Below are 26,630 nucleotides of genomic sequence, written 5' to 3' on the forward strand. Positions count from 1 at the left end.
GGGTGTATAAAGGTATATGAGGTATACCTTTATAAGGTACTGATATATGAGGGCTGATGCTGGCCTGCTCCCGTGAACATAGCCCACTGGGGGTCGATGCTGTGGCGCAGAAGGTTAAGCTGCTGCTTGTGAGGCCAGCATCCAACATGGGAGTGCCGGTGGGAGTCCCAGCTGCTCCACTTCCCATCCGGCTCCCTCCTAATGCACCTGGGAAGGCAGTGGAAGTGCAAGATGGCCCAAGAACATGGGATAACCAAATAGAGTTCCTAGTTTCTGGCTTGGGCCTGGCCCAGATCTGGCTTTTGGAGCCATTTGGGTAGTGAACCAGCAAAAAAGAAGATCTCGATCTCGATCTCTATCTCTATCTCTATCTCTATCTCTATCTCTATCTCTATCTCTCTCTCTTCCTCTGCCTAATAAATCAATACATCTTTAAAAAAGAAAGAAAGATGCCCAGTGAATTTGTTGCCCGCATTGGCCTCCTGGCTGCTCTGTGTTCCCTGGTACCATTTTCCACTACAAGCAAGAGGGGCTCCCTGAAGGAAGGGAGAATTCCAGGGCTCCCGTGGGAAAACAAGATGAGCCAGCTCACATTTTATTCTGTGAGACAGTGAGGAAGTACTGAGGGAGCAATAGGTCCTTATCAAAAAGACTAAAGAAAGCTGGAGAAAGGACTTGCACCAGCCAAATCCACAGTCATTTGTGCAATAATATTGATAGTATTGAATTACAGCACTTCTCATTTTACTGCAATTGCAATCTAAAGCAAGACTCCACAAACACACATTGATGCAATTATACGAATGAGAAAAACAGACAAATGGGTAGGACATCAGCTACTAAGTAGGAAATGTCCCCTGGGCCCACCACAGGACTAATTGTGCAAGGGAGAATAATTGATGGATGCTCAATAGTGGGAAAAGTTTGATGAGAAACAAGAGTGGTGCATGGTCTCTAACTATAAAACAGGCAACAGTAACTATAATGAAGAGATACTGCAAGTCATAACCAAGCAAGCAGAGCTGCAACACCAGTAGCAGGACAAAGAGACAAACCTACTCCTCGGACATGGTGCACCAGAAGGCTCAATTCCAGCCTGGGGTCCTGCTCTTGCCAAAAATGTATGCTCTGAATTTAGCTGTGAGGGCCGGCGTTGTGGCATATTGGGTAAAGCCGCCGCCTGTGATGCTGGCATCCTGTATGAGTTCTGGCTTGAGACCCAGCTGCTCCTCTTCTGATTCAGCTCTCTGCTTAGGTGCCTGGGAAAGCAGTGCTAAGGCCCTTATACCCATGTGGGAGATCCGGAAGAAGCTCCTGACTCCTGACTTTGGACTGGCCAAGGTCATTTGGGGAGTGAGCCAGTGAATGGACTTCTCTCTCCTCTCTCTCTGTAACTCTGCTTTTCAAATAAATAAATAAACATTTTTTAAAAATCAAGTTGAAGGACATGTTCCTAAATAACTGGCCTATACCCTGCAAAAATGTCAAATGTCATGTATGACCAAAAAATAACTTCCTTCCTAAAGGGGACTAAAAAGACTTGATAATTAAATATGATGAGAATTCAGGATTCTGCACCAGGAAAAGTTGGTTTCTTTTCTTTTCTTTTCTTTTCTTTTTTCATTATACAGGACATTAGTCACACTACAACACGTGGAGGACATTATGTGAGGTGAAAAAAATCCAGTCCAAAAGGACAATCATTGTGTGATTCTGTTGATAAGAGGTATCAAGAATAGTCAGATTCAGAGACAGAAAATAGAACGGTGTTCTCAGGAGCTGGGAGGAATGGAAATGAGGAGTCCTGTTTAATCAGGACAAAGCTTCAGTTTGGGAGGATCAGGCTGTGTCAGAGATGCACAGTAGTGGTGGCTGTGCAGCACTGAGGATGTAACGCAGGCTAGACTGTCTGCTGAAAATGGTTGCAGTGGCACATCTTATGTGATACTGTATATATTTTACCACATTTAGTTTAAAAAAAAAACAGCAACTTTCCAAAAAACAGGGATTAATAGATGGATTGACACAATTTGCGTGTGGTCTATACATTATATAATAATGGTGTGCTGGGGCTGGCGCCGTGGCATAGTGGATTAGCGCCCTGGCCTGAAGCGCTGGCATCCTATATGGGTGCCGGTTCTAGTCCCGGCTGCTCCTCTTCCAATCCAGCTCTCTGCTATGGCCTGGGAAAGCAGTAGAAGACGGCCCAAGGGCTTGGGCCCCTGCATCCACGTGGGAGACCCAGAAGGAGCTCCTGGCTCCTGGCTTCGGATCATCACAGCTCCGGCCATTGCGGCCAAATGGGGAGTGAACCAGAGGATGGAAGACCTCTCTCTCTCTCTCTGCCTCTCCTCTCTCTGTGTAACTCTTTCAATTAAATAAATAAATCTTTTAATAAAAGAATGGTGTGCCAATGTTAATTCCCTCATTTTGGTAGTGTACAACAGTCATGCATGAAAGAGTTCCCCATTTTTCCCCCTAAGAAGTAAGCACTAAAGTATTTAGAGGCAAGGAGGCATCACTTTTACAACACACTGCTAAATGGTTTAGTAAACTTAATACACATGAGTATGAAGTTGTACTTGTATGGATACAAAGAGAGTGGAAAAACAAACGTGGCAAAATAGTAGCATTTGGGGGACTGTGGTGAAGTGTAATGGGGATTTGTAATCATGCTGCAACTTTTTTATAAGCCTAAAGTTATTTCAAAATAAGCAGTTTGAAAATTTAGAAGAAGGTTGGCTGACTGGAAGGAGGCATTCTCTGGAGGAAACAGCTCTAAGGTCTTAAGGGTGTGATGCAGTGAGCTGTCAGGGTGAGCCCCGTGCCAGGATGCCCTCATGCAGGCAGGCTTTTGGCTCAAGTGCACAACCTCCAAGGACTTTCAAGGAACGGGGAAAGTGAGGCAGACCATCCAGGAGTCCTGCCAGTCCTGCTAGCCCTGCTGCTGGGAGTTCAAGGAACGTCGTTCAGCAGTATCCCCTCCTCCTCCTCCACCGCCTCCTTCTCCTTCTGCAACTACAACATGGGAGAATCTCCCTGACATAGGAGTGAGGTCAGTCAGACACAAAACAGACACACTGTCCGTGCCATTAGTGGGAAGTTCAAAACCAGGCGGGACATGTGCATGGTGATGAAAGGCAAGTCCGTGTGACTGGGAAGGGTAGGAGGGAACTCTGGAACAATTAGAAAATGTTCTATATCTTGATTTTGTAAGTGGCTATAAGAAGACATAAGCAGACCCCCCATGATGAAGCAACAGGAATGCACTGTCACCATCTAGTGACAAGCAGAGGCACCTGGCTCCAGGGACCTGCAGCTCTTTCAGGATTTTGCCATACCAGCAAAGCTCCTTCAGAAGCCACAAAACACCTGCGTCCAGCAGAGCAGTGGTCCCAGAGACCTGGAAGTCTGCTATGACCTCATGTCCCCACAGATTAAATGTTCTCTTTCCTTCACCCCAAAACCTTGTCCTTGCTATTTTGATTGACGCCGGGCACAGGGACTGAGTTTTCCATTGCAGTTTGGGTGATGTTTATAATTTATTGCATTGGGCACTTATTAGACAAAATTTCAGTAAGACAGGAGTAAGTCAGTGACATCTATTGCATATTCTGGGGTCTGCACTCATGGTTGATAATAACATATTGTATAATCCGACAATTGCTTAGAGAATAGATTTTAAATTTCCTCACCATAAAAAATGGATAAATATGTGAGTTGGTGCATATGTTAAGTAGTTTGATGTAACCAGTCTGTAAAATACCTTGTATACTACAACTATGCACACATGAAGTTGTCAATAAAAAGGAAAAAGAGCAGGATAGTAAGCATAAAGGAAATATGGTCATTTATATGCTAAACTGAGAAAATAAGATGTCTTGTGATGGCCACAGCTCCAAGCAGAGGGACGACTGGCCTTTTCTATTTGCCCCCTCCATGCTCCATGACCTGCCCTACCTGGCTGTGGCATCCTGTGCTGCTTACACCATGCCCTGCATCTGATCCCATAGCAAAGCTTTGTGTCTTTGGCTGTTTTGAAGATCTCTGCAACTCATAGCTCGCACAGCGCTTTTGCATGTAGTATTTCCTCAAAATTGTCTTGGAAAAATCAGGTAATATTAATAAAATGTAGCCTAATACATATTTTTTTAATGTACACTTACACTTCCTGCACTTTTGTCTGTGTGTGCTAATCCTAGATTCAGAGGGTATAGATGGCCCCACCCCCACCTCGGCACAAAGCACTGAGATTGCGTTCACATAAACGAGGCATTCACACAGATTCAATGGAGATTCGATTTACGTTGTTATTTCATTGCTAAGCAACACAGTCTAAGCTGCAGAACCCAGCGACTTGCCAAGCAGTAGCAGCCAGCCTGTGTGTGGGGCTTAAAGCAAGGACCCAAGAGTGGCGGACAGAGAGGATTCCCACCCCCGGCCCCACTCTGCTCTCCAAGGTGGGCTTGGGGGTAGGGGAATCGAGCAGCACAGGCCTGGCCTAGCTGCAGTGAAACACTCACTCCTGCCTGCTGCAGCCATTGCCATGGCAACTGCTTCCTTGGCTCTGGGGCTAAAATAAGGCTTAGCGGGTGGTGATAGGAGGGCTTCCCCGACATGGTGAAGAAACTGATGATTCATGGCAGGGAAGGCTGGTACTTGTCTGACCTGCTCACGGCTGCCAGATGGGACAGATTGGGGGGTGGCGACAACACAGGCCTCAGAGAGAGTGGTGAAGATCGGGTGAAGGTACGGGTGGGCCAAACACTAAGAGAAAGACCTAAGGATACTAAGGATCAGTTAGAACAAAAACAATACGGCAATAAACAAAGGCCACCCAAGCAGGAACAGGGAAAGAAGGCTGCTCAGAGCCTGCGGTACACAAGTAATCGGCTACCATCACTTGTGTATGGCAGAGGACTGAGACGACAGGAGTGCCCTGATTGGAGGCTGTGGGATGGGGGAGGAGCAGGTAGCTGCAGGTGGGGTGACCATGGGAGTGCTTAGGGGAGCAGACTTGGCTCCCAAGTCTAGTTGGTGCTATGTTGGGAGCAGCAGCAGAAAGCAGGGAAGCTGGTAGGTCTTCAGCCCTGACCATGCTGGACCGATTACTGCAGAGGTTGTGGTATGGCTTCCTGAACTGCTTGCTGCAGACTGTGGGACAGAGTTTTGCCATCAGATGTGGTTTGGCCTTTGTCTGTATATTCAGATTATCAGCAAACACTCAGAAGTTGGACAGGTCAACAGAGGAGGGGCTGGCACTGTGGTGTAGCGGGTAAAGCCGCTGCCTGCAGTGCCAGCATCCCATATGGGTGCTGGTTCGAGACTTGGCTGCTCCACTTCTGATCCTGCTCTCTGCTATGACCTGGGAAAGCAGTAGAAGATGACCCATGTCCTTGGGTCCCTGTCACCTACTTGGGAGATCCCAATAAAGTTACTAGTTTTGGCTTCACCCAGCCCTGACAAATGTGGGGAGTGAACCAGTGGATGGAAGATCTGTCTCGCTCTGTCTCTTCCTCTCTGATTTTCAAAAATAAATATTTTAAAAATATTATTAAGATCAATATCAAACTCTGTTGATGAAACTGTGAACTAAGTATCAGTAACCTGGATTTGTGGTGGGGTAGGGCAGGATGGTGGGTGGATTAAAGGGGCCAGGGGCAGAAATGCAGTACCATGGGCACCAAGGGGGCACAAATTTGGGGCATCTGAGATTCTGTGCCTTCCCTGGGGGAGGCAGGACAGGCAGGTAGGGAGTCTGGCAGCTCTTCCTAGAACTCTGTGTCCCAAGTGAGGGAGGGACAATTCTCTAAAGAAAAGTGGGAAGAGGATCTATATAGACAAAAATAATGTGTGTGCATCATTTGTAGTTCTAACATTTGTGGCCAAACCACAGCCTTAAACCCAAGGAATGTGGAAATTCTAGTTAGAGCCCAATGTTACATTGAAGCAATCAGAATGGTGATCAGCCCTCTGTAACCACCTTGCAGCGCTCAACCACCCCAACTGCAGAATGAAAATATCTGGGGGAAAAATTACACCTGTGTTTTTCCCCCTTGTCCTTATTCCCTAAACAATGTAGTGCAACAAGCACTTACATGGCACTTACGCTGTACCAGGTATTGTAAGTAACCTAGAGATGATTAAACGTTTACAGGAAGATGTGCATAGGTTACATGCAAATATTACATCAGTTTAAATAAGGGACTTGAGTGTCGCCTTTTGGTGTCCTCGGGGAACCTAGAATCAATCCCCTGAAGGTAGCAGAGGATGACTACACATAGTCTCCCTAAGTCTTTTCCAGCAAGGCACAGCAGAAGTTCCGGAGCCAACCACAACCTTTTTGAGGATGGAATCAGGTCTTAGGCCTGCCTAACCCGCACATTTTCTGGGTTGAATGTAGCACATAACACAGAGTAATTACTCAAGCTGATGGTCATCTTCATCAGTTTGGGCTGCTATCATAGAGAATCACAGACAGGGTGACCTAAACAGCCAAGTTTTACTCCTCACACTTCTGGAGACCAAGGAACCAGCAGGGGCCTCTTCCTGGTCTGCAGCTGGCTGCCCTCTTATGGAACTTCATGTGGTAGAGAGAGACAGAGACTGCACAAGCTCTCTCACGTCTCCTCTTACAAGGACACTAGCTCCCTCATGGGGTTTCACTCTCAGGACTCATCTAAACCTAATGACCTCCCAAAGACCTCACCTCCAACTTGGGGCTGAGGGTCTTCATTGTTTTTCAGATTTATTTTTGGGGGACCAGCATTGTGGCATAGTAGGTAAAGCTGCCACCTGCGACTCTGGCATCCCATAGGGGTGTGACTTGTGTCCTGGCTGCTCCACTTCCAATCTGGCTTGCTGCTAATGGCCTGGGAAAGCATTAGATGATGGCCCAAGTACCTGGGTCCCTGCTACCCACATAGGAGAAGCTCTTGGCTTCAACCTGGCCCAGCCCTGGCTGTTGTAGCCACATGAGGAGTGAACCAGAGGATACAAGATGTTTCTCTCTCTCTCTCTCCCTTTTTCTCTTCCTCCCTCCCTCTCTTTCTCTCTCTGTACTCATCCTTTCAAAATAATTAAAGGATGGAGCTGGTGTTGTGGTGTAGTGCTAAAGCTGCTGCCTGCGGTGCCGGTATCCAATATGGGCTTCAGTTCAAGTCCCACGTGCTCTACTTCCTATCCTGCTCCCTGGTAATGTACCTGGGAAAGCAGTGGAAAATGGCCCAAATACTTGGGCCCCTGAACCCACGTGGGAGACCTGGAAGAAGCTCCTGGCTTTGGCCATTTGGGGAGTGAACCAGAAGATGGAAGATTCCCCTCCCCCCACAACTCTGCTTTTCAAATAAATAAATAAATAAAATTAAAGGAAGAGTAACAGAGAGGGAGGGAGGGAATGGGAGGGGCGAGAGAGAGAGAGAGAGAGAGAGACAGAGAGACAGAGACAGAATCTTTCATCTGTTGGTTCACTTCCCAAATGGCCACAACAGCCCAGGCCATGCCAGGCTAAGGCCCACAACCCAGAAAACCATTCTACTGTCTCACATGGGTGGCAGGAACTCAAATACTTGAGCCATCACCCACTGCTTCCCAGGGATATTAGCAGGGAGCTGGATCAAAAGTGGAGCAGCCGGTATTGGAACCAGTAATCCAGCAACTTAACCTGCTGTGCCACAATGCCAGCCCTGGTGCTGAGGGTTATATTTTACCCTGTGAATGTTGTGCCGAGGCTGGGGGTGGGGCAAAACATTCAATCCCTGGCAATAATGAAGACACACAAGAAGATAGCAAGAGAAGTTCAGCTTTAGGGCTCAACGGTTTCCATGAATAAATAAGTGGAATGTGCCAGATAATCCCTCAGGTTTCTACCTGCCCAAAACAAAAACTCTCAGGAAGAGTCTTGAGTTAGTACAGACACACAGCTTCCAGTGAGAAGCCCAACTGTCAGGTGAATATGTATACTTAGAGAGACTCCTCAGTTAGAGATACTTGTTAGGCACCAGGGAGTGAATTCTGAGTGCTGCACACAGCCATGGGCAGCTCAGGAGACTTCCTGCAGGCTCAGCTCCGCTTCTGCACTGTTCGTGTTGATGCTGCGGTCTACACAGGTGATGATCACACAGCTGCAGGAGTGACTGTTTCCTTGCCCAGTGTAGCTGTTTCCTGTGGCTGCTGGAACAGATTACTAAAAGCAAGGAGACTTGAAACAACAGAATCTGATTTTCAGCTGATTTTCAACAGAATCATGGTTTTCGAGCTGAAATCTGAGATCAGGCTGCTGGGAGGGCCACTCTACATTTTAGGAGGCTCTGTGGGAAATCCACTACCTGCCTTGTTCAGCTTCTGGTAGCTGCTGGCGTTCCTTGGCCTGTGGCTGCATCACTCCAATTTCCACCTCTGTACCCACATTGCCACTCCCATCTTTGTGTATCTCACATCTTCTGGCTCACTCTCACAAGGATACCTGTCATTGGATTTATGATCCACCTGGATAATCCAAGATGATCTCAGCTCAAGATGCTTAACTGGATTACATCTGCAAAGATGTTTTTGTAAATAAGGGGACATTTACAGTGTGCTGGGGATTAAGGTGGCAGACAATACATTGTTTTTGACTCACTGTTTAGCCCATTACACCCACCTCTGAAGGCAACGATACTGAGTTTATTGTTTACTCCTGACTTACTGACTGCCATGGAGGTCCTGTGAGGCTCTGGCGCTAGGCCTATGAACTCATGCAGGGCAGTCCAGCGTCCACTCTCAGAGATGGGGCTTCTCACCAGCCTGGGGTGATACAACCTAGACTGGCAAACCCCACACAGCTGTGAGTGCTGGTGAAAGAGCTCTCTCTGGATGTGAATGGTTCCATGGCTGATGTCATCATGGGCTGAATGCTTACATCTCCCCCAAACTGATGGGCTGAAACCCTCACCTCCAAGGTGCTGCTGTTAGGAGATGAGGCCTTTGGGAGGAGATTAGGTTATGAGAGTGGAATTAGAGTCCTCACAAGAGAGGTCACAGGGAGAAGGTGCTGTCTAGGAACCAGGAAGTGGCCCTCACCAAGCCCAGATTTGTCAGCACCTTGATCCTGGACTTCCCAGCCTCCAGAACAGAGAGAAATAAGTTCCTCTTGTCTATATGCCATCCGATTTAATACATCTTGTTACAGAAGCCCAAACAGGCTAAGCTAATCAACTTTACTGCTTTTCTATTATCAGGGGGCAGGCCTCTTGGTTCATATAGCCTTGGAGGTCTGTGGACCACGCATGGTTCAACATTTTGCAGTTCATGCAGGTGCACTCCAGCTATGTAAGGCAACCTCCTCAGGAAGGCTCAGTGGTCCAGGCCATTGAAAAATGCTGGTAGCTCAATTCACAATAGCTAAAACATGGAATCAACCTAAATGTCCATCAGCGGATGACTGGATAAAGAAACTATGGGATATATACTCTATGGAACACTATACAGCAGTAAAAAACAATGAAATCCGGACATTTACAACAAAATGGAGGAAGCTGGAAAACATAATGCTGAGTGAAATAAGCCAGTCCAAAAGGGACAAATATCATATGTTCTCCCTGATCGATGGCAACTAAACGAGCATCTAAAATGATACCCATTGAAGTGAAATGGACACTATGAGAAACAATGACATGATTAGCCCTTGTCTAGACTATTGAGGAACAACTTACTATTTTATTCCTTTTAGTATTTTTGTTGTTGTTGCTGTTTGTTCTACATAAGACCACTGGTTGAACTCTGTAATCAATGCACAATCATTCTTAGGCGTTTAAAATTAACAGAAAAGTGATCTCTGTTAAACATAGGAGTGGGAATAAGAGAGGGAGGAGATATATAGGTTGGCACATGCTCACTCGGACTTACCTCCAATGGTGGAACTAGAAATGTGCCAGGGGATTTCAACTCAATCTTACCAAGGAGGCAGGTACCAATGCCAATGCACTTGGTAAAGTGATAAGTATAAATACACAACCGATCAAAAAGACAGGGTATGTGTCGATGAGATTTCACAAATAAGACCAGTGTAAGCAAATAATGAAGGATAGAATTAAAAGGGAGAGAATGATCCTGCAGGGGAAACAGGACACACAGCAGACTCATAGAACGGCAGCACTCCTGCCTCAGAATCAACCCTTGGGACATTCAGATCTGGCTAAAAGGTCCATGAGAGTCTCACAGGCATGGAAAGCCATGACACGGTGGCAAAAAACAATCTAAATGAAAGATCCTGGTGAACAAGACCCCAGCAGAAGGAACAGGCCATCAAGGAGAGAGGCGCCTTTCTCTGAAGGGAGGAAGGAACCTCCACTGTGATACGGCCTTGACTAAACAAGTTCAGAGTCGGTGAACTCAAGGGGCTTCCATAGCCTAGACAGCTCATAGCAAGAGTCTCGGGTGATTGCTGACGTCATAAATAAGAGTGCCAATTGTTAAATCAACAACGGGAGTCACTGGGTATATGCTCCCCACGTAGGATCTCTGTCCTTAATGTGTTCTACTATGAAACTTAAAAACAACACTACTAGTCGAACAATACCCTATACCTTGTGCGGTTGTGTGAGTGCAGCCTGTTGAAATCCTTGCTTAGTATATACTAAGTTGATCTTCAGTATAAGGTAATTGAAAATGAAACGTGATGAAGGGCGGGATGGGAGAGGGAGTGGGAGAGGGGAGGGCCACGAGAGGGAGGGAGGTTGGTGGTGGGGGAAGCCACAACAATACAAAAGTTGCACTTTGTAAATTAAATAAAAAAAAAAAACTATATAACAAAAAAAAAAGAAAAAGAAAAAAAAAGAACTTAATACTTTACCCTTTTAGTATTTTTTATGTTCTACTTAAAACTATTGGTTGAACTCTGTAATTAATACACAATTACTCCTAGGTGTTTAATTAATGCTATAACTAGTACTCAAATAGTATTTTACACTTTGTGTTTCTGTGTGGGTGCAAACTGTTGAAATCTTTACTTAATATATGCTAAATTGATCTTCTGTATATAAAGATAATTGAAAATTAATCTTGATGTGAATGGAAGGGAAGAGGGAGTGGGAGAGGGGAGTGTTGTGGGTGGGAGGGAAGTCATGGGGGGGGGCAGGGAGCTATTGTAATCCATAAGCTGTACTTTGGAAATTTATGTTCATAAAATAAAATAAAATTAAAAAAAAAAAGAAAAACGCTGGTAACCACACTCTCGTCTTATACATGCTCAACATATTTTCATAGATTAAAATCTTTCAGAAATCCTAGAGAGAAGCCTTGTGTTTCCCAACTTGCCTACAACTGTTTACAACTTCATGAAACACACCATGCTTAGGAAGGAAATCTATTGAAAAGGAGACACACAGGTATGTATTTGCAGGGTGCTTTGCCTGGTTGACAGAACTATGGCATGTCAGGTTGTGGTTGGCATGTGATCCTACATGCAAATCCAGGGCTGGTGCTGACTACTGGCCCTAATGGGCCCAGAGCCTGCTAGGCACCTGCTCACCTGCCATTTTGCCTCATCATAGGGTTCAATCGTGTTTATCTAGGATTTATTGACCTTGCTCAGTACTGCCACAGAGAGTCCTGAGACCTCAGTTGCCCTGAGCCCCTCCCCCTGCAACCCTCCCCACATTCTTTGCTCTCAGGATAGTCAGGAAACATGCCTTGCCTGTGGGTGAGCTCTTGGGTACATGAGCACTGAGCAAAGCTGTGTCTGCTTAACTTGGCTCCTGGAGTAGTGAGGAAAGAAGCCGCAAGGTAACTGATCTGGATTGACGCATGGCTCAAGGAAGGATTCCTAGCTTCTCTTCGCCCTTCTTCAGCCCCTTAGGAAAGACCTTAAGGCCCAGTATGTCCCATGGACACACACTCAGGGTTCGTCATTCAGGATGCCCTGAGGAAGTCAATCCCGGTTTCATGTCTTTATTTTGGCAAGAATTAGGAGATTGACACACATAAAAAAATGAGGTTTATCTCACTGGAAAAATTAATAGGGAATTTTGTGACAAAGAGCTTAGAAAGTTTTGTAAAATAATCCTAATGGGCCGGCGCCGCGGCTCAATAGGCTAATCCTCCACCTAGCGGCGCCGGCACACCAGGTTCTAGTCCCGGTCGGGGCACCGGATTCTTTCCCAGTTGCCCCTCTTCCAGGCCAGCTCTCTGCTCTGGCCCGGGAAGGCAGTGGAGGATGGCCCAAGTGCTTGGGCCCTGCACCCCATGGGAGACCAGGAGAAGTACCTGGCTCCTGGCTTCGGATCAGTGAGGTGCACTGGCCGTGGCGGCCATTGGAGGGTGAACCAATGGCAAAAAGGAAGACCTTTCACTCTGTCTCTCTCTCTCACTATCCACTCTGCCTGTCAAAAAAAAATAAAAAATAAAATAAATAATCTTAATGAATTACTAAACTGAATGTTTTTTAAGATCTATTTATTTATTTGAAAGTCAGAATTACAGAAAGAGAGGGGGAGGGAGGGAGGGAGGAGGGGGGGAGAGAGAGAGAGAGAGAGAGAGAGAGAGAATCTTCTATGCACTTGTTCACTCTCCAATTGGTCTAAAGAGCCAGGGGCTGTGCCAGGTCAAATCAGGAGCCAGGAACTTCATCCTGGTCTCCCATGTAGGTTCAGGGGCCCAAGCACTTGGACCATCTTCCACTGCTTTCCTAGGTGCACCAGCAAGGAGCTGGTTCAGAAGTGGAGTAGCTGGGATTTGAATCCAAAATGGATGCTGGGGCTGCAGGTGGCAGCTTAACCAGCCATGCCACAGCACCATCCCCTTACCTGAATGTTTTTAATTGATAACATTCAAAGTTAAGAATAATTTTAAATTTGGCTATCCTGCTCAATGAAAAACATATTTAAAAAAGGATCTGGGGGCTGGCGCAGTGCAGTAGTGGGCTAAGCCTCCACCTGTGGCATTGGCATCCCATATGATCACCAGTTTGTGTCCCAGCTGCTCCTCTTCTGTTCCAGCTCTCTGCTATGGCCTGGAAAAGTAGTAGAAGATGGCCCAAGTCCTTAGGCCCTTGCACCTGTGTGGGAGACCTAGAAGAAGCTCCTGGCTAGTGGCTTTGGATTGGCCCAGCTCCAGCTGTTGCAGCCATTTGGGGAGTGAACGAGTAGGTAGAAGACTTTTCTGTCTCTCCCTCTATCTGTCTCAAATAAATAGATAAAAAATCATTTTTTAAGAATTATTTTATTTATTTCAAAGAAAGAGTTACAGAGAGAGGTAGAGCCAGAGAGAGAGGTCTTCCATCCACTGGTTCATTCCCAAAATGACTGCAATGGCCTGTGCTGAGCTGATCTGAAGCCAGGAGTTAGGAGCTTCTTCCAGGTCTCCCATGCAGGTGCAGAGGCCCAAGGACTTGGGCTGTCTTGTACTGCTTTCCCAGGCCATAGCAGAGAGCTGGATTGAAAGAGGAGCAGCTGGGACTTGAACCGGCGCCTGTATGGGATGCTGGCACCACAGGCTGGGGCTTTAACAACCACTGCGCCACAACAGCAGCCCCAGTAAAAAATCTTAAAAAACCAAAACGCAAGAAAAAAAAAAACACCTCTGGAAATACTTAACATTCACTTAAAAAAAAAAAAAAAAAAGAAAGATCTGTGTATGGTTACTCCATGGATTATTTAGTAAGTGGTGATACTTGGTGCCTGCTACCTCAACTAAGTGATCATGCTCTGCAATGTTAGGGTTAGGTGCTTGGCACAGCAGTTAAGACACTGCTTGGGATGCCTGCCCATATCAGAGTGCCTGGGTTTGAGTTCCAGCTCTGCTTTTGATTCTAGCTTCTTGCTAATGTGCACCTGGGGACACAGCAAGTACTTGGGTCCTTGCTACCCACATTGGAGACCCAGACTGAGCTCTGGGTCCCTGGCTTCAGCCTAGTCCAGCCCTGACTATCACAGGTATTTGGGCAATGAACCAGCAAATAGAAGACCTTTCTTCCTCTGTCTCACTTCAACTAATTCAGCAGTGTTAACAGAGGCACAACCCGCTCTCCGGCTTCCTGATGTACTGCAGTCTGAAAAACACACCAGCACCTATGAAACATCCTTGATAAAAGTTAATTAACATAAATCAGGCCTACAGGCCTAACTTCTAGCTTATAGGAAATACAGGGGCTAGACGAACAAGTGAAATGGCTCCAAGAGCACTCGTCAGACACGTCTAGAATGAGGGACAACTGTCCTGTGTTCTTACAGCAGGCACTGTCATTGGAAAATGAGAGGTACAGGGGCCACCCCAGACTAAAGGAGACTACAGAGATCAAACCAGCACCACTGCATGAAGCCAAATTGGACCCTTGTAAAACAAATGAAATTATAAAAGACATTCTCGGGACTAGACAAACTTTAGATGTAGATATTACTACGGTGTTGCACAGTATAGGAGAGTGCTCTATATTATAACCCTAGGAGACACATATTAACGTGGTTAGGGGCAAAGATGTTCATATACATATTTCCAAATAATACTGACAAGAAAATCCATAGTTAAAATAAATAGGACTAAATGTTAACAACTGTGGAATCTATGTTTAGGGTGTAGATGTTGATTCTATCATTCCTTTAACATTTCTGCATGCTTCAAAAATATCTGTAATAAAACTTTGAGGAAAAAAAGAACTGTAGTATTGTTGGCCTTTATCTCAGCAACAATGTGCATGAAGTTTTTAGTAATTTTAATATGAATAAGCTGACAGACAACGTTAGGAATAAGAAACACATGGCACTCCACTTTCATTATTTGATTTGACTTGGTATGTACCATTGTTGAGTCTAGTTCCACAAAGTATTGAAACTGAATTGATACCATAAAAATTAAATAAAAAAGAAACTGAATTTATTACAAACACAAAACCCAGATGTAGAAGGACAGACATACTAAAAAACCTAAGGTTTGGTTGCTACTCAACTGACTTTTCAGCTATTAAATGAATTTGTCTCTTCCTAAGAAAGGATTTCATTTCAGCAAAATAAAGTATGTCCTGGAAAATCATACTTTATTCAACCAGCCAATATTGTTAACTCCCCACCACCATACTTCAAGCCTTGTGTTGGCCCCAGGAAAACATCAGCAAATGAAACGTGGGCTCTGCCATTGAGGAATCATAGACCGTGGACTCCCACACACTTAAGGACAAGGATGTCCTCAATGACAGTGGAGACAACCCTGCGGTTGTCTAAGTGCTTTGTTATACACCACAAAATCATGTACATTCTCATTTCTTGATAAATTAACATTTTCGTTTTTGCTTAAATGGTGGCAAAAGATATAGTTCTTATTTATTTATTTATTTATTTTTTGACAGGCAGAGTGGACAGTGAGAGAGAGACAAAGAGAAAGGTCTTCCTTTGCCGTTGGTTCACCCTCCAATGGCCGCCGCGGCCGGTGCGCTGCGGCCGGCTCACCGCGCTGATCCAATGGCAGGAACCAGGAGCCAGGTGCTTTTCCTGGTCTCCCATGGGGTGCAGGGCCCAAGCACTTGGGCCATCCTCCACTGCATTCCTGGGCCATAGCAGAGAGCTGGCGTGGAAGAGGGGCAATCGGGACAGAATCCGGCGCCCCGAGCGGGACTAGAACCCCGTGTGCCGGCGCCGCTAGGTGGAGGATTAGCCTATTGAGCCGTGGCGCTGGCAAAAGATATAGTTCTAACATAAAATTTGTTAAAGATCTTTTTTATTTTTATTATTTGAAAGAGAGAGAGAGAATCTTCAATCTGCTGGTTCACTCCCCAAATGGCCACAATGGCCAGAGCTGGGCCAATCTGAAGCCAGGAGCCAGGACCTTCTTCTGGGTCTCTCATGCCAGTGCAGGGGCCCATCTTCCACTGCTTTCCCAGGCCATAGCAGAGAGCTGGATCAGAAATGGAGCAGCTGGGACTCAAACTGTCACCCATATGGGAAGCTGGCACTGTAGGCGGTGGCTTTACCAGCTACACCATAGCGCCAGCCCCAAAAGTTGATATTTTAAAATGAAATTGTTTCACCCCTCTGTTTTAGGAAGTCACAGAAAGAGTGGCTGCTTTATGATGTGTGTGTGGTAATTTCCATATTCCAGTTCTTTGTGGGATGGTTTTTATTGTCTGACAGTTTTTGTGAGCATTTGCTCAGAAAGAATTTGCTTTTGCCAAGGTCTTGGGAGACAGTTTGATCTCTGGGGTATGAATTTGGGGTACAGTCCATGTCAGAGCTGATTCATGAGTATGATTTTTATAGAAATTAAACATGTATATATATTTATTTATTTTAGGGACCAGCACTGTGGTGTAGTGGGTAAAGCCACCACCTGCAGTGCCAGTGACCCAACTGGGCACTGGTTTGAGTCCTGGCTGCTCTTCTTCCGATCCAGCTCTCTGCCATGGCCTGGGAAAGCAGTGGAAGACAGCCCAAGTCCTTGGGCCCCTGAACTCGTGTGGGAAACCAGAAGCAGCTCTGGCTCCAGATTGGCTCAGCTCCGGCCATTGCAGCCACTTGGGGAGTAAACCAGTGAATGGAAGACTTCTCTCTCTCTTTTTCTCTCTCTCTCTCTTCCTCTCCCTCTGTAAATCTGATTTTCAAGTAAATAAATAAAATCTAAATATATATATATATATTTTTTTATTTGAAAGAGAGAGAAACAAATCTTCTATCAACTGGTTTACAGCCAGGGAAGGGCCATGTTGAAGTGTGGAGCCAGGAACTCAATTCAGGTCTCCCACGTGGGTGGCAGGATTCTAAGTACTTGAGATATCACTTGCTGTCTCCCTGGCTGTGTTGGAATCAGAGCTAGGGCTAGAACCCGGGCACTCCAATATGAGTTGTAGGCATCCCATGCAGTATATTAACCACTGTGCTGGTTAATACTTTCCTAGAAATCTCTGGGTGGAGTGGCACTTTCTTCTTTTTCTTTTTTTTAAAGATTTATTTATTTATTTGAAAGTCAGACACCCACAGTCACACCCACAGAGGAGAGAGAGAGTGAGTGAGAGAGAGAGAGAGATCTTCTATCCACTGATTCATTCCCCAAATGGCTGAAATGACTGTGGCTGGGCCGGGCTGGGCCAGGCTGAAGCCAGGAGCCAGAAACTTCTTCCCAGGTCTCTGACGTGGGTGGCAGGGGCCCAAGGACTTCGACCATCTTCCCCTACTTTCCTGGGTATATTAGCAGGGAGCTGGATCAGAAGTGGAGCAGCTGGAACTCGAATCGGTGCCCACATGAGATGCCAGCACTGCAGGTAGTGGCTTAACCTTCTATGCCACAGCGACGGCCCTCAGATTTACTTCTAGTTCCATTCCCTTGGGAGAGCAGCCTTGAGGGTGTTGGGGGAACCCCTTCAGGGCAAATCTCTGAACAGATGTCTCACCCTTGGCAAGCTTGGGACTTTGACCATTGTCCTTCATGTCTTGGAAAATGTCACAGTAGAAGTTTAATTCCGCCTGGGTCAGCAGAGCAAAAGCAGTTTCCATGATCCATTTACCCTTGGCGTTCCCTTTAGTCCTTAGATTTTTGTCCTGGTAGCTGGCTTTACTGCTGCTCTCAGCTCTCCTTCAGTTTTTAATATACATGGATCTAGCATTTTCAATAGTTGTTCTAAATCATCTGGCCTGCATTTTCTTGGAAAGGGAAGTGAGCATCACCATTTTCCTTAACACTTTAAATGGAAGGTTCTTCTAACCTGAAGTCTGTGTACAGACTGTGACATTCATGACTCCTCTCCCCTGGAAACTGTAGGCAGTATGTGTGTAACTTTTCTGGGAACAAAGCTTATTGATTTTATGAGACTATGAGAGATGCCAGTGACTGAGACACTCCCCTGCTCCCACACCAAAATTGAGAACTGATGTTTTAGAGTTGTATCAATATTTAGTAATTTTAATTTTAAAAATTGACTTTTAGGGACAGGCATTTGGCAAAGTGGTTCAGACACTGCTTGGGACACCTCTGTCGCATATTAGTGTAGGTTTGAGTCCCAGTTCTGCTCCCAATTCTGGCTTCCTGCTAACGCATACCCTGGGGGGCAGCATGTAAGGGCTAACGTAGCTGAGTCCTTGCTACCCGTGTGAGAGGATCAGATTGAGTTCTGGGCTCTTGGTTTTTGTGTGGTCCAGCCCCGGCTGTTGTAGGTACTTGGGTAGTGAAACTGCAGCTGGAAGATCTATTTCTGTCTCTGGCTTTTTGCCTTTCAAGTAAAAATAAATAAAAACATTTTAAAAGATTTTAGGACAATTTCTAATTTAGAGGAGGGTTGCAGTACAGTACAAAACTTCCATATTGCCCTTAGCCCTATGCGACAACGGTGGTACTCTCCCCTCATTCTTTTTCTGAATCAGTTGAGAATAAGTGTCAGATCTGATCTGGCATCATCCTTCAATACTCCAGTGTGTAGTTCCCTAAATAGGGCATTATCAGGAAATGCTATATTACTACTGTCACAGAATTTTTGAATTTAATTTCTGCCAACTGTCCCAACACATCTGGTGGTGTCTTTGATAGTTTGAAAGATTATGGGCCTTACATTCTGTAGATGACCCTTGGCCTGATTTTGCCATTAGTTCCCTCTCGACCAGCCCAGCATGCATTCCTGGCAAAACTTGCTTTCCTCATTACGTTGATCCATCCCAGCACTGGTGATATTAAGATGTCTTCACTATAAAGTCATTGTTTTTTCTTTTGTAACTTTTGGAAAATAATTCCAACAATATGTCAAAAGCCTGATCCTCATCAAAACTTCACTCACCAGTCTTGGCCTTCTCTGACAACTCCAGCCTGATCCATTACGGCGGTTTACAAATGATTTTCTATTTATATCATCTTTCTACATTGATTTTTTTTAACTTATATCATGATGAGCTCATGGATTTCTATTTTATTCAGCAGGCTGCATCTTGTTACCGTAAATATTTATTTTCATACTCAACTTGCCCTCAATTTGCCAATGTGAGTCCCCTTTGGATTGGGTTCTGTGTCTACCTTACATGCACCTATCATGCATCTGTCAGCAGAAAAACTACAAGATAAACCTTGAACATGTAGTTTTTCTGCTCCAGCTCTAAAATCTGTCACTTCTGCAAGCAGTCCTGGTTCCATTTAGTTGAGCTTGGCATTAGAATCCAAAATGTGTGTATTTCAGTGTGCTCAGAGCCGCATGTTGATCCATTCCAAAAACAGAAACAGGAAACTCTTATGCCCTGGTACTATATATTCAGAGCTGGGGAACATTTTTCTTTAAAAAGATTTATTTATTTATTTGCAACAGAGAGTTAGAAAGAGATCTTTATCTGCTGGTTCACTCCCCAAATGGCCACAACAGCCAGAGCTGGGCTCATCCCAAGCCAGGAGCTTCTTCCGGGTACTTGGGCCATCTTCTGCTGCTTTCCCAGGTGCGTTAGCAGGGACCTGGATTGGAAGTGGAGCAGCCAGGACTTGAAGTGGCACCCAATGGGATGCCAGTGCTGCAGGTGGCAGCTTTACCCACTATGTCAACAGTACCAGCCCAGAATCTTTTTTCTGACAGACAAGGACCATTTGGAAATTTTAACATTCAACGGCCATACAAAATTATCAACTTAACAATTAGCCTGCTGGGGCCAGCATTGTAAGTGCAGCAGTTTAAGCTGCTGCTTGTAATGCTGACATCCCATCTGAGTGCTAGTTCAAGTCCTGGATGCTCTACTTCTTCTTCTTCTTTTTTTTTTTTTTTGACAGGCAGAGTGGATCCTGTTCCCTGTTAATGCACTTGTGAAAGCAGTGGAAGATGGTTCAAGCGCGTGGGGCCCTGCCATCCACATGTGAGACTCGGATGGATTTCCCGGCTTCTGGCTTCCACCTGGCCCAGCCCTGGCCATTGTGGCCATTTGGGGAATGAACCAGTGGACGAAAGATCTCTCTTTCTGCCTCTGCCTCTAACTCTGTAACTCTGCCATTTAAATAACTAATTAAAAAAAATAAAAATTAGCTTGCTATAGATTTGTTGAATTTTGAGTCCTATCTGCGGTTGTCTTGACAGGGCCAGACCAGATGATTTCATTGGCCTTGTACAGTCGCAGGCTCAATGTTCCCCACCACTGGATGTGAAGGGCCTCCAAGAAGTTTACGGAGGGGGTCGGCACAGTGGCAAAGAAGGTTAAGCCTCCACCTGCAGTGCTGGCATCCCATATGGGCACCGGTTCAAATCCTGGATGTTCCATTTGTGATCCAGCTCCTTGCAAATACACGTGGTAAGGCAGTGGAAGATGACCCAAATACTTGGGCCACTGTACCCATGTGGGAGACCTGGAAGAAGCTCCTGGCTTCAGATAGCTCTGCTCCAGCTGTTATGGCCATTTTCTAGCCATCTCCAATAGCTACAAAATTCTCTCGCTCTCTTCTCTCTATGTATTTCTGCCTTTCAAATAAATAAATATTTAAAAAATGTGGAGGATACATGCTATGAAAAACTACGAATGAATTTCAAAATTTTTGCACCAAAGTAATCTTATCTTTTAACTCCCATCTTATATACTACATATATAAGAACATTTATGTTGATGCACATGAATACATAACTAAAATCATATGTCACTTAACAAGGACACATTCTGAGAAATGTGTCAATAATTTCATCATTGTGGGAACATCACAACATGTACTTCCACAGACCTAGGCAGTATAGCTGACTACATGCCTAGACTATGTGATTTGTATTACGGGATAGCCTACTGCGCCTAGGGCTATGATGAAGAAAATAACACCAGAGCAAATTAAGCACGAGAAAAAAATGATGCAATGAGACATAGTCAACAGGAAATGTATGAGGCTGCTGCTGGTGTAACAAGGTATACTGTTCTACAGTGACCTCTGTTATCTAATAAGGAGTACACTTTAAAATAATGATAAAAAGTATATTAAATGTATGAACCAGCAACAGTCATTTATTGTCATTATCAAATATTACGGACTGTACATGATTGTATGTGCTACACTTTCACACCATCAGCCATGCACTTTGTTTACACCAGCATCACCATGAACACACAAATAATGTGCTGTTACAATGGCTACAGCGTTACTAGGTGATTGGAATATTCCAGTTCCATTATAATCTTAAAGGACCATCACTGTAAGTGTGGTCTGTCATTGATTGAAACGTCATTATGTGATGCATGACTGTATTTCCATAGCTGTCTGGACTTTTTTAAAAGTTGGTTCAAAATGATATTACATTGCAATCCAACATCTCCAGGTTATTTCTAACCTTTCTCCTTTCAAAGCTTGCATTTTCTCCAATAGTGAGCAATCTGGTCATTATTCTCATTTACAATCTCAATTGAATCAATTACCCAATCACATCCATCTTCTCTGTACCACTTGCATGCCCCTTCTTTTAAAGTCCCCATGTTCTTGTGTACATCACTGTTCAGTCTCACTTCAAGAAATGAAGAGAAATAGGAAAGGAAGATGGAAAAGAACGTAAGATAGGAAGGAAGAGCAGATGAAAAGAGAAGAAAAGGGAAGGGTAGTTGAGGGGGAAGAGTTTAAAGTAATTGTCAGACATTGCCTTCAGTAATGTGTTGAAGTCAGTAATGTTCAGCTTTCCATAATACACTTGCCTAATGATCCTGTCTCAGCTTCTGCAGCAGCAATTTTATACAGTTGTCATAAGGTCAGGTGTTTGGTGTAAAAGCATTGAGAGTTTAATGGCAATGCCAAGAGGGTGGCTGCTAAAGACAAATCAGTGAGTTTCAAAACTAGGAAGTCTGGAGTTGGACACACCTACGTCTGACTTCAGCTTACTCTGCTAATAGGTATATGGCCCAGGGCTAGTTACTTAGTCAACTGCAGGTCTGACTTCTCATCTGTGCAATGGGTATGATATTCATATTTACCTCACAAGATTGCTATTGATGTTCATTGGATTTAATGGAAACTTTAATTACTGTTATTGCTAGTTTGTTACAATGTTCAAAAAATTATTATACTGTGTCCTCCTACATGTCCTCTCTTACTCATTTTATCACTTGATGGACAACCAGCATCACTGGACTGTAGTATCCCAATGGTACAGTGCACACACACATACATGGAGCTGGAATCAGGTGGACACTATACATTTCATAAAGTGTCTCTCTCAACTGAAATAACCTCCTTCAGGTTGAAATTCTGTATCAATTTTAACATTGGATAAAAGTGTGGCACATGACACTACTACTTTACCACCTTAGTGTTCTCATGTTTAATAATGAGAATTCTAGTTCTAGTTCTAATTCTAATTCGAATGGGCATCTACGTTTTTGTCTTCCCCCATCTTGTGGGAAACGTTCTCTCTCCACTTCAACAATGCAGTGTCACCGTTCCAGCCTGGCAGTGTCCACGTTCTCACAGATCCCACTTACGAGCACAATCATTTCGTTCAGGGGTGGGCAAGTGGCTGGACCAATTTAATAACATGTCCTTCCCAGGGAATGCTTAAGCTGCGGCCAGGATCATCCCCTTCTGCCTGTCTGATGATGATGCTGAAGATGTGGAAAACTCATTTCCAGCCACATGCAGAGAGGTGGTCTAAGGCATGACATCAATGTGGAGAGAAGCTAGGCTGAGGGAAGAGGAAGGGCCACCAGGGAACAACTCTGGTTTTAGTAATCCTCGAGGCCAAGCAGATCCCCAGCCTTTTCACAGTTTGTTCACTTCAATGGCACCTGCCTCCCTTTTGCTTAACAGTTCAGCTGGCTTCCAGTTGGTAGAAATCTGTCAAAGGGCTGTTGAGAGGACCAGTTGAGTTGGAGAGACCCACAAAAGTTGGTTATTGCTCAGCTTCAACCCCCAAATTCTAAAGGGAAAAAAATGGGCATTATGATGAAGGGGGAATTAGCTACACAGTTAACTTTCCTTGGAGCATCACAAGGGAAGGTACCTAAAGATGAAAAGAGGGAGCCCCCTCACCCCCCACCCCCATCCACACACCGCCCTCCAGGCTGACCTAGCTCTGCTGCCTGGAGGTTCACATACCTGGCCACAGGTACTGCTACTATTTCCTTCAGCACACCTGACTCTCTCACATCCTTCCCTCTTGTGCTGTCCGACAGTCCTGCTCTGCTCCCCTGGTCTCCGCTACTGCGAAGTGCTTTGCCATAGGCCTTACGGGAAGTTGAGCTCCCATTGGCTTGGGTCAGAGGGATGGGGATTGAGGACCAGAGCTGCTCTCAAATTTAGCTTCTTGGGAGATCAAATGAACATATGTAAGTGGCCAGGCTGTCTGCTCAGTTCTCCAGGTCAGCCCTGTAAACCAGTGGGTCTCCATCACGAATTCTTCCCTGCGACATTGGTCAAATCAGTGACGTTAGCCAAGGCCGGCTCACTTTTTGAAGGACTCCATTTCACTATTTTTATTCTAATCCTTATTCTGATTGGGGGGGGGGGTGTTTTCCCAATTGCTTCTCATAGGCTTTACAGAGACTGCTCGCATTCTTGTACAGATTTTTGCTAAATCAGCTGCATATTGTTTAACCCCCCCCCCCCTTTTTTGAGGTTGGAATGATTTGTTTCTGCCTAGGCAATTCTAATGTGGGGGCCTTTCTAGTCCGTATTTTCTGTATTTCCTCATTTAGAGAGGGGTGAGGAAGGGCGGCGTCCTGACGGGGCAGCGCCAGATCTCTCATCATCTCGCATCAGTAGTTTCGCTCTGGCCAGGTGAGCATTCCTAAGTCGGTAAATGAAGCCCTTGTCGGTACCGGGTTATGTCCCTGCGAGACGCATTCTGCGTCCACCCCACCTCAGCCATTTCGTGAAATCGTCTTGACAACGAACTGCCAAAGTCCGAGAGGATTTCTGGTAAAGTCAATGTTAGTCGTTCTACCTTCCGGGGATGTTCAAGTACACCGCAAAACGCGGATCGGAACTACCCGGATGGCAAGCAAAAAATGCCTACTCCAGGGCCCAGTTGGGACACGCGGCGCCAGAGGCTCAGGCGCAGAGCAGGGCTCCGCGCCTAGCTCCCTCGTCCCAGAAGTCGCAGCAATCGAAGCTCAGCACCTGCTGAGAGCTCAGCCCCGCAGCCCCGCTCCGCCTTCTCGACGAGCCGCAGGTGGCCCTGTAGCCCCGCCACCCGCCGGGAACCGGGCCCACTGCCTCCTGACCCCGCCGCTCACGGAGCATGCGCCGCGCAGCCGCCGGAAGTGACGCCACCTGTCGTTGGGCGCTCCCACCCCTTCCGCCCCGGCGCCCCGCCCAAGCCTCGCCCCTCGGCGCTCCCGCCCCTCCCCCTCCCCTGTCGCTCGCTTTCTGTCAGCCTCTCTCCCTCTCCCTCTCCCCCTCTCTCTTTCCTCTCACTTCCTCTCTCGCACCTGAGCACCCGCACCTGCCCGAGCCCGGCTCCTTCTCCCTCCTCCCCTCTCCCCCCTCCCTCTTTCCCCGCCCCGCCGGAAGGCTCGGGCCCCGGCCGCGGGAGCCTCGCGGCTGCGTCACCGCCGCCCCCCCAGACAAGATGGACACCGCCGAGGAAGGTAAGTCGGCGGCGCCGCGGCGCCCGCGCCCTTGCAGCGGTGCTCGGGCTGGGGCCCGCGCCCGCTCCGGGCCCGCCACGCTCGAGGCGGGCGGCGCGGTGGCCGGGGGCGGGCGCCGGTCCGTTTGCCCGTCGGGCTGGCGCGAGGGGCGGCCGGGCCGCGCGCGCGCGCGGGCGGAAGGTGACCCCCCTGAGCGCCCCCTCTCGGTTTCCCGCCCGCGCCCGCCAGGGGCCTGGACCCCGAGGGGACCAGGGGCGTCGGGTCCGCGGGCCCCGGGGCCCGGAGGAGGGGGCCGCCGCCTGGCCGGGGCCCGGAGGAGGGGGCGTCGCCGCAGCGCTCGGCTTGTGGTCTGTCCCTTCGGGCCCTGCCGCCTCGCCGCGAAACTTCTTTGTTGACTTGGAAACTTCGCAGCTAACTCCACGCCAGGTGACGGCCGGAGCGGACGAACTGAACTGACCCCTATTTCAAACCTTTGCTCTCTGCGTGCCTGCCCCGAAAGAATTCGCTTACTTAACCCGGGAGAGGAAGGCCGGAAGGTCGGAGCCCTTGGTTGCTGGTGTGGTTTCTTTTGCTTTGAGTCCCTGACACGGGTCAGCAGGGTTTTGTTTGTTAGCTCTGTGTTGTGCGTGCGTGCGTCCGGGGTATGGTTGCTCGGGACCAGCTGACCGCTGAGCGCCGTGAGAATGGAAGTGCATTTGCCCGCTCTGAAGGTAGACGCTTCCTTGCGGGCACTTCCGTGGTTTTGGAGTGTGTGATGATTTAGAGTCCGCAGAGAACGTTGCTACATTGTCCGGCCTCGTGACGTTCTTGTTATCGGGGCCGATACTTTGATACGGGAGCTAAGTTGTCGTGGGCACAAGTGGCTCTCTGCCTTCTGGACTTGGGCGGCTTGAAATGAAAAGGAATCGTCACACAGTGTGGTGGAGTCCAGTGACGAGTGGTAAGAGCTTTGATGTGTTCTGTGGAGTGAGAGCTGATGTATCATTTCTTTAAAAAGTTTCTCCATAATCAAAACCTCAATTGTAGTGCGGGGTGGGGTTGTCAGTTCCTAAGCGCACTCAGGGTCGTTCCCGCAGAGGAGGTAGGGCCCTCTTAGATCGGAGATACAGGCGGAGTTATCTTAGTGCCTTTTCTGAGGTTCCCACAGGTAGGAAGACCCAGACTGCATCCTAGCTATCCAGGTTGTAAATAATTTCCCTTTCATGATGCCATGTTGTGTTTCTCATGTACAGTGGGTGATGATGATCATCACTCCAGACTCCTTTGGAAAACATTCATAGATTTCACACTGCTGAAGGTTAGGAACTTTGATGGTGGTCCTCACGTGTAAATTTCTATCTATGTCGATTTCACATATTTTGATTTAAATTTTAACAGGTAAATTTAGAAAGGCATATATTTATTTATCACTTGATATGTATTAACATATATTGCTGTTCTTTTTGCCTGGGTACTTAATACTTGCATACACTGGCATGCCGATGATCCGTGGTACCTCAGGAATTGCAAAAACTGAAAGTGTATGTGGGATCATGAAAGAAACAGGCTACTTCTAGGGCTTGAATATATATTCTCCTGGTAAAATTATAACCCCCAGTAAGATCTAAATGATATTTATTGACAAAGTAACTTCATATTTACTGAGGACTCCATCTGTAGTGTGTACTTTAAGTCTTTGTATCCATCTCATTTAATTCTCTCAACATTTTGTTCGGTATGTCCCCATTTTACATATGAAGAAACCTAGTGTTAGTATGAGTAAGTTACTTGATCCAGGTAACACAGGTAGTAAAAGGCAGAGACAAGATTTAAACTCATATCTGTCAGACTCCATACTTAAATTAGATTTTCATAAGTGAGTGACCAATATCGAAATAACTTATTTTTGTTTTAATTGCTTGTTTATTCAAAAGGAACAGAGATGGAGAACCTTGCATCCCTTTTTCGTTCTCCAGATGCCTGCAGCAGCCAAGAGTGGGCCAGTCAGAAGCCAGGGGCCTGGAACTTCCATCTTTTCTCCCATAGGGGAGGCAGAGACCCAACCCTTGAGCCATCACTGCTGCCTCCTAGAGTGCTTATGAGTAGAGTTAGAATCCAGAGCAGAGTAGAACTTGAACCAAGGCACCCTGATACGGGATGGAGGCATCCCAAACTCCATTTTAATTG

The 26,630-nt window shown here is 46.3% G+C and overlaps 1 protein-coding gene across 5 annotated transcripts in view; it reads left to right on the top strand.

The window, feature by feature from the left end:
* Positions 1–24,179: 24,179 nt before the first annotated feature.
* The window catches only part of MARCHF6 (membrane associated ring-CH-type finger 6), a 98,272-nt gene continuing 95,821 nt past the window's right edge, over positions 24,180–26,630 (top strand). For 3 of the 5 annotated variants that reach the window (XR_016220078.1, XR_016220079.1, XM_070056585.2), the window contains exon 1: positions 24,193–24,464. Coding sequence is in view for 2 of the 5 variants with exons in the window: in XM_070056585.2 (XP_069912686.1) it covers positions 24,446–24,464 (19 nt within the window). In the remaining 3 variants the exon portion in view is untranslated. Of the gene's footprint in view, positions 24,465–24,880; positions 25,001–26,630 lie in introns of those variants that run through there. The other 2 variants (XM_051853570.3, XR_016220080.1) reach the window with 2 other exon arrangements.

This window comes from Oryctolagus cuniculus, chromosome 14 (genome assembly GCF_051225735.1).
Source record: "Oryctolagus cuniculus isolate XC-2025 breed Fujian yellow rabbit chromosome 14, ASM5122573v1, whole genome shotgun sequence".
NCBI lineage: Eukaryota > Metazoa > Chordata > Mammalia > Lagomorpha > Leporidae > Oryctolagus > Oryctolagus cuniculus.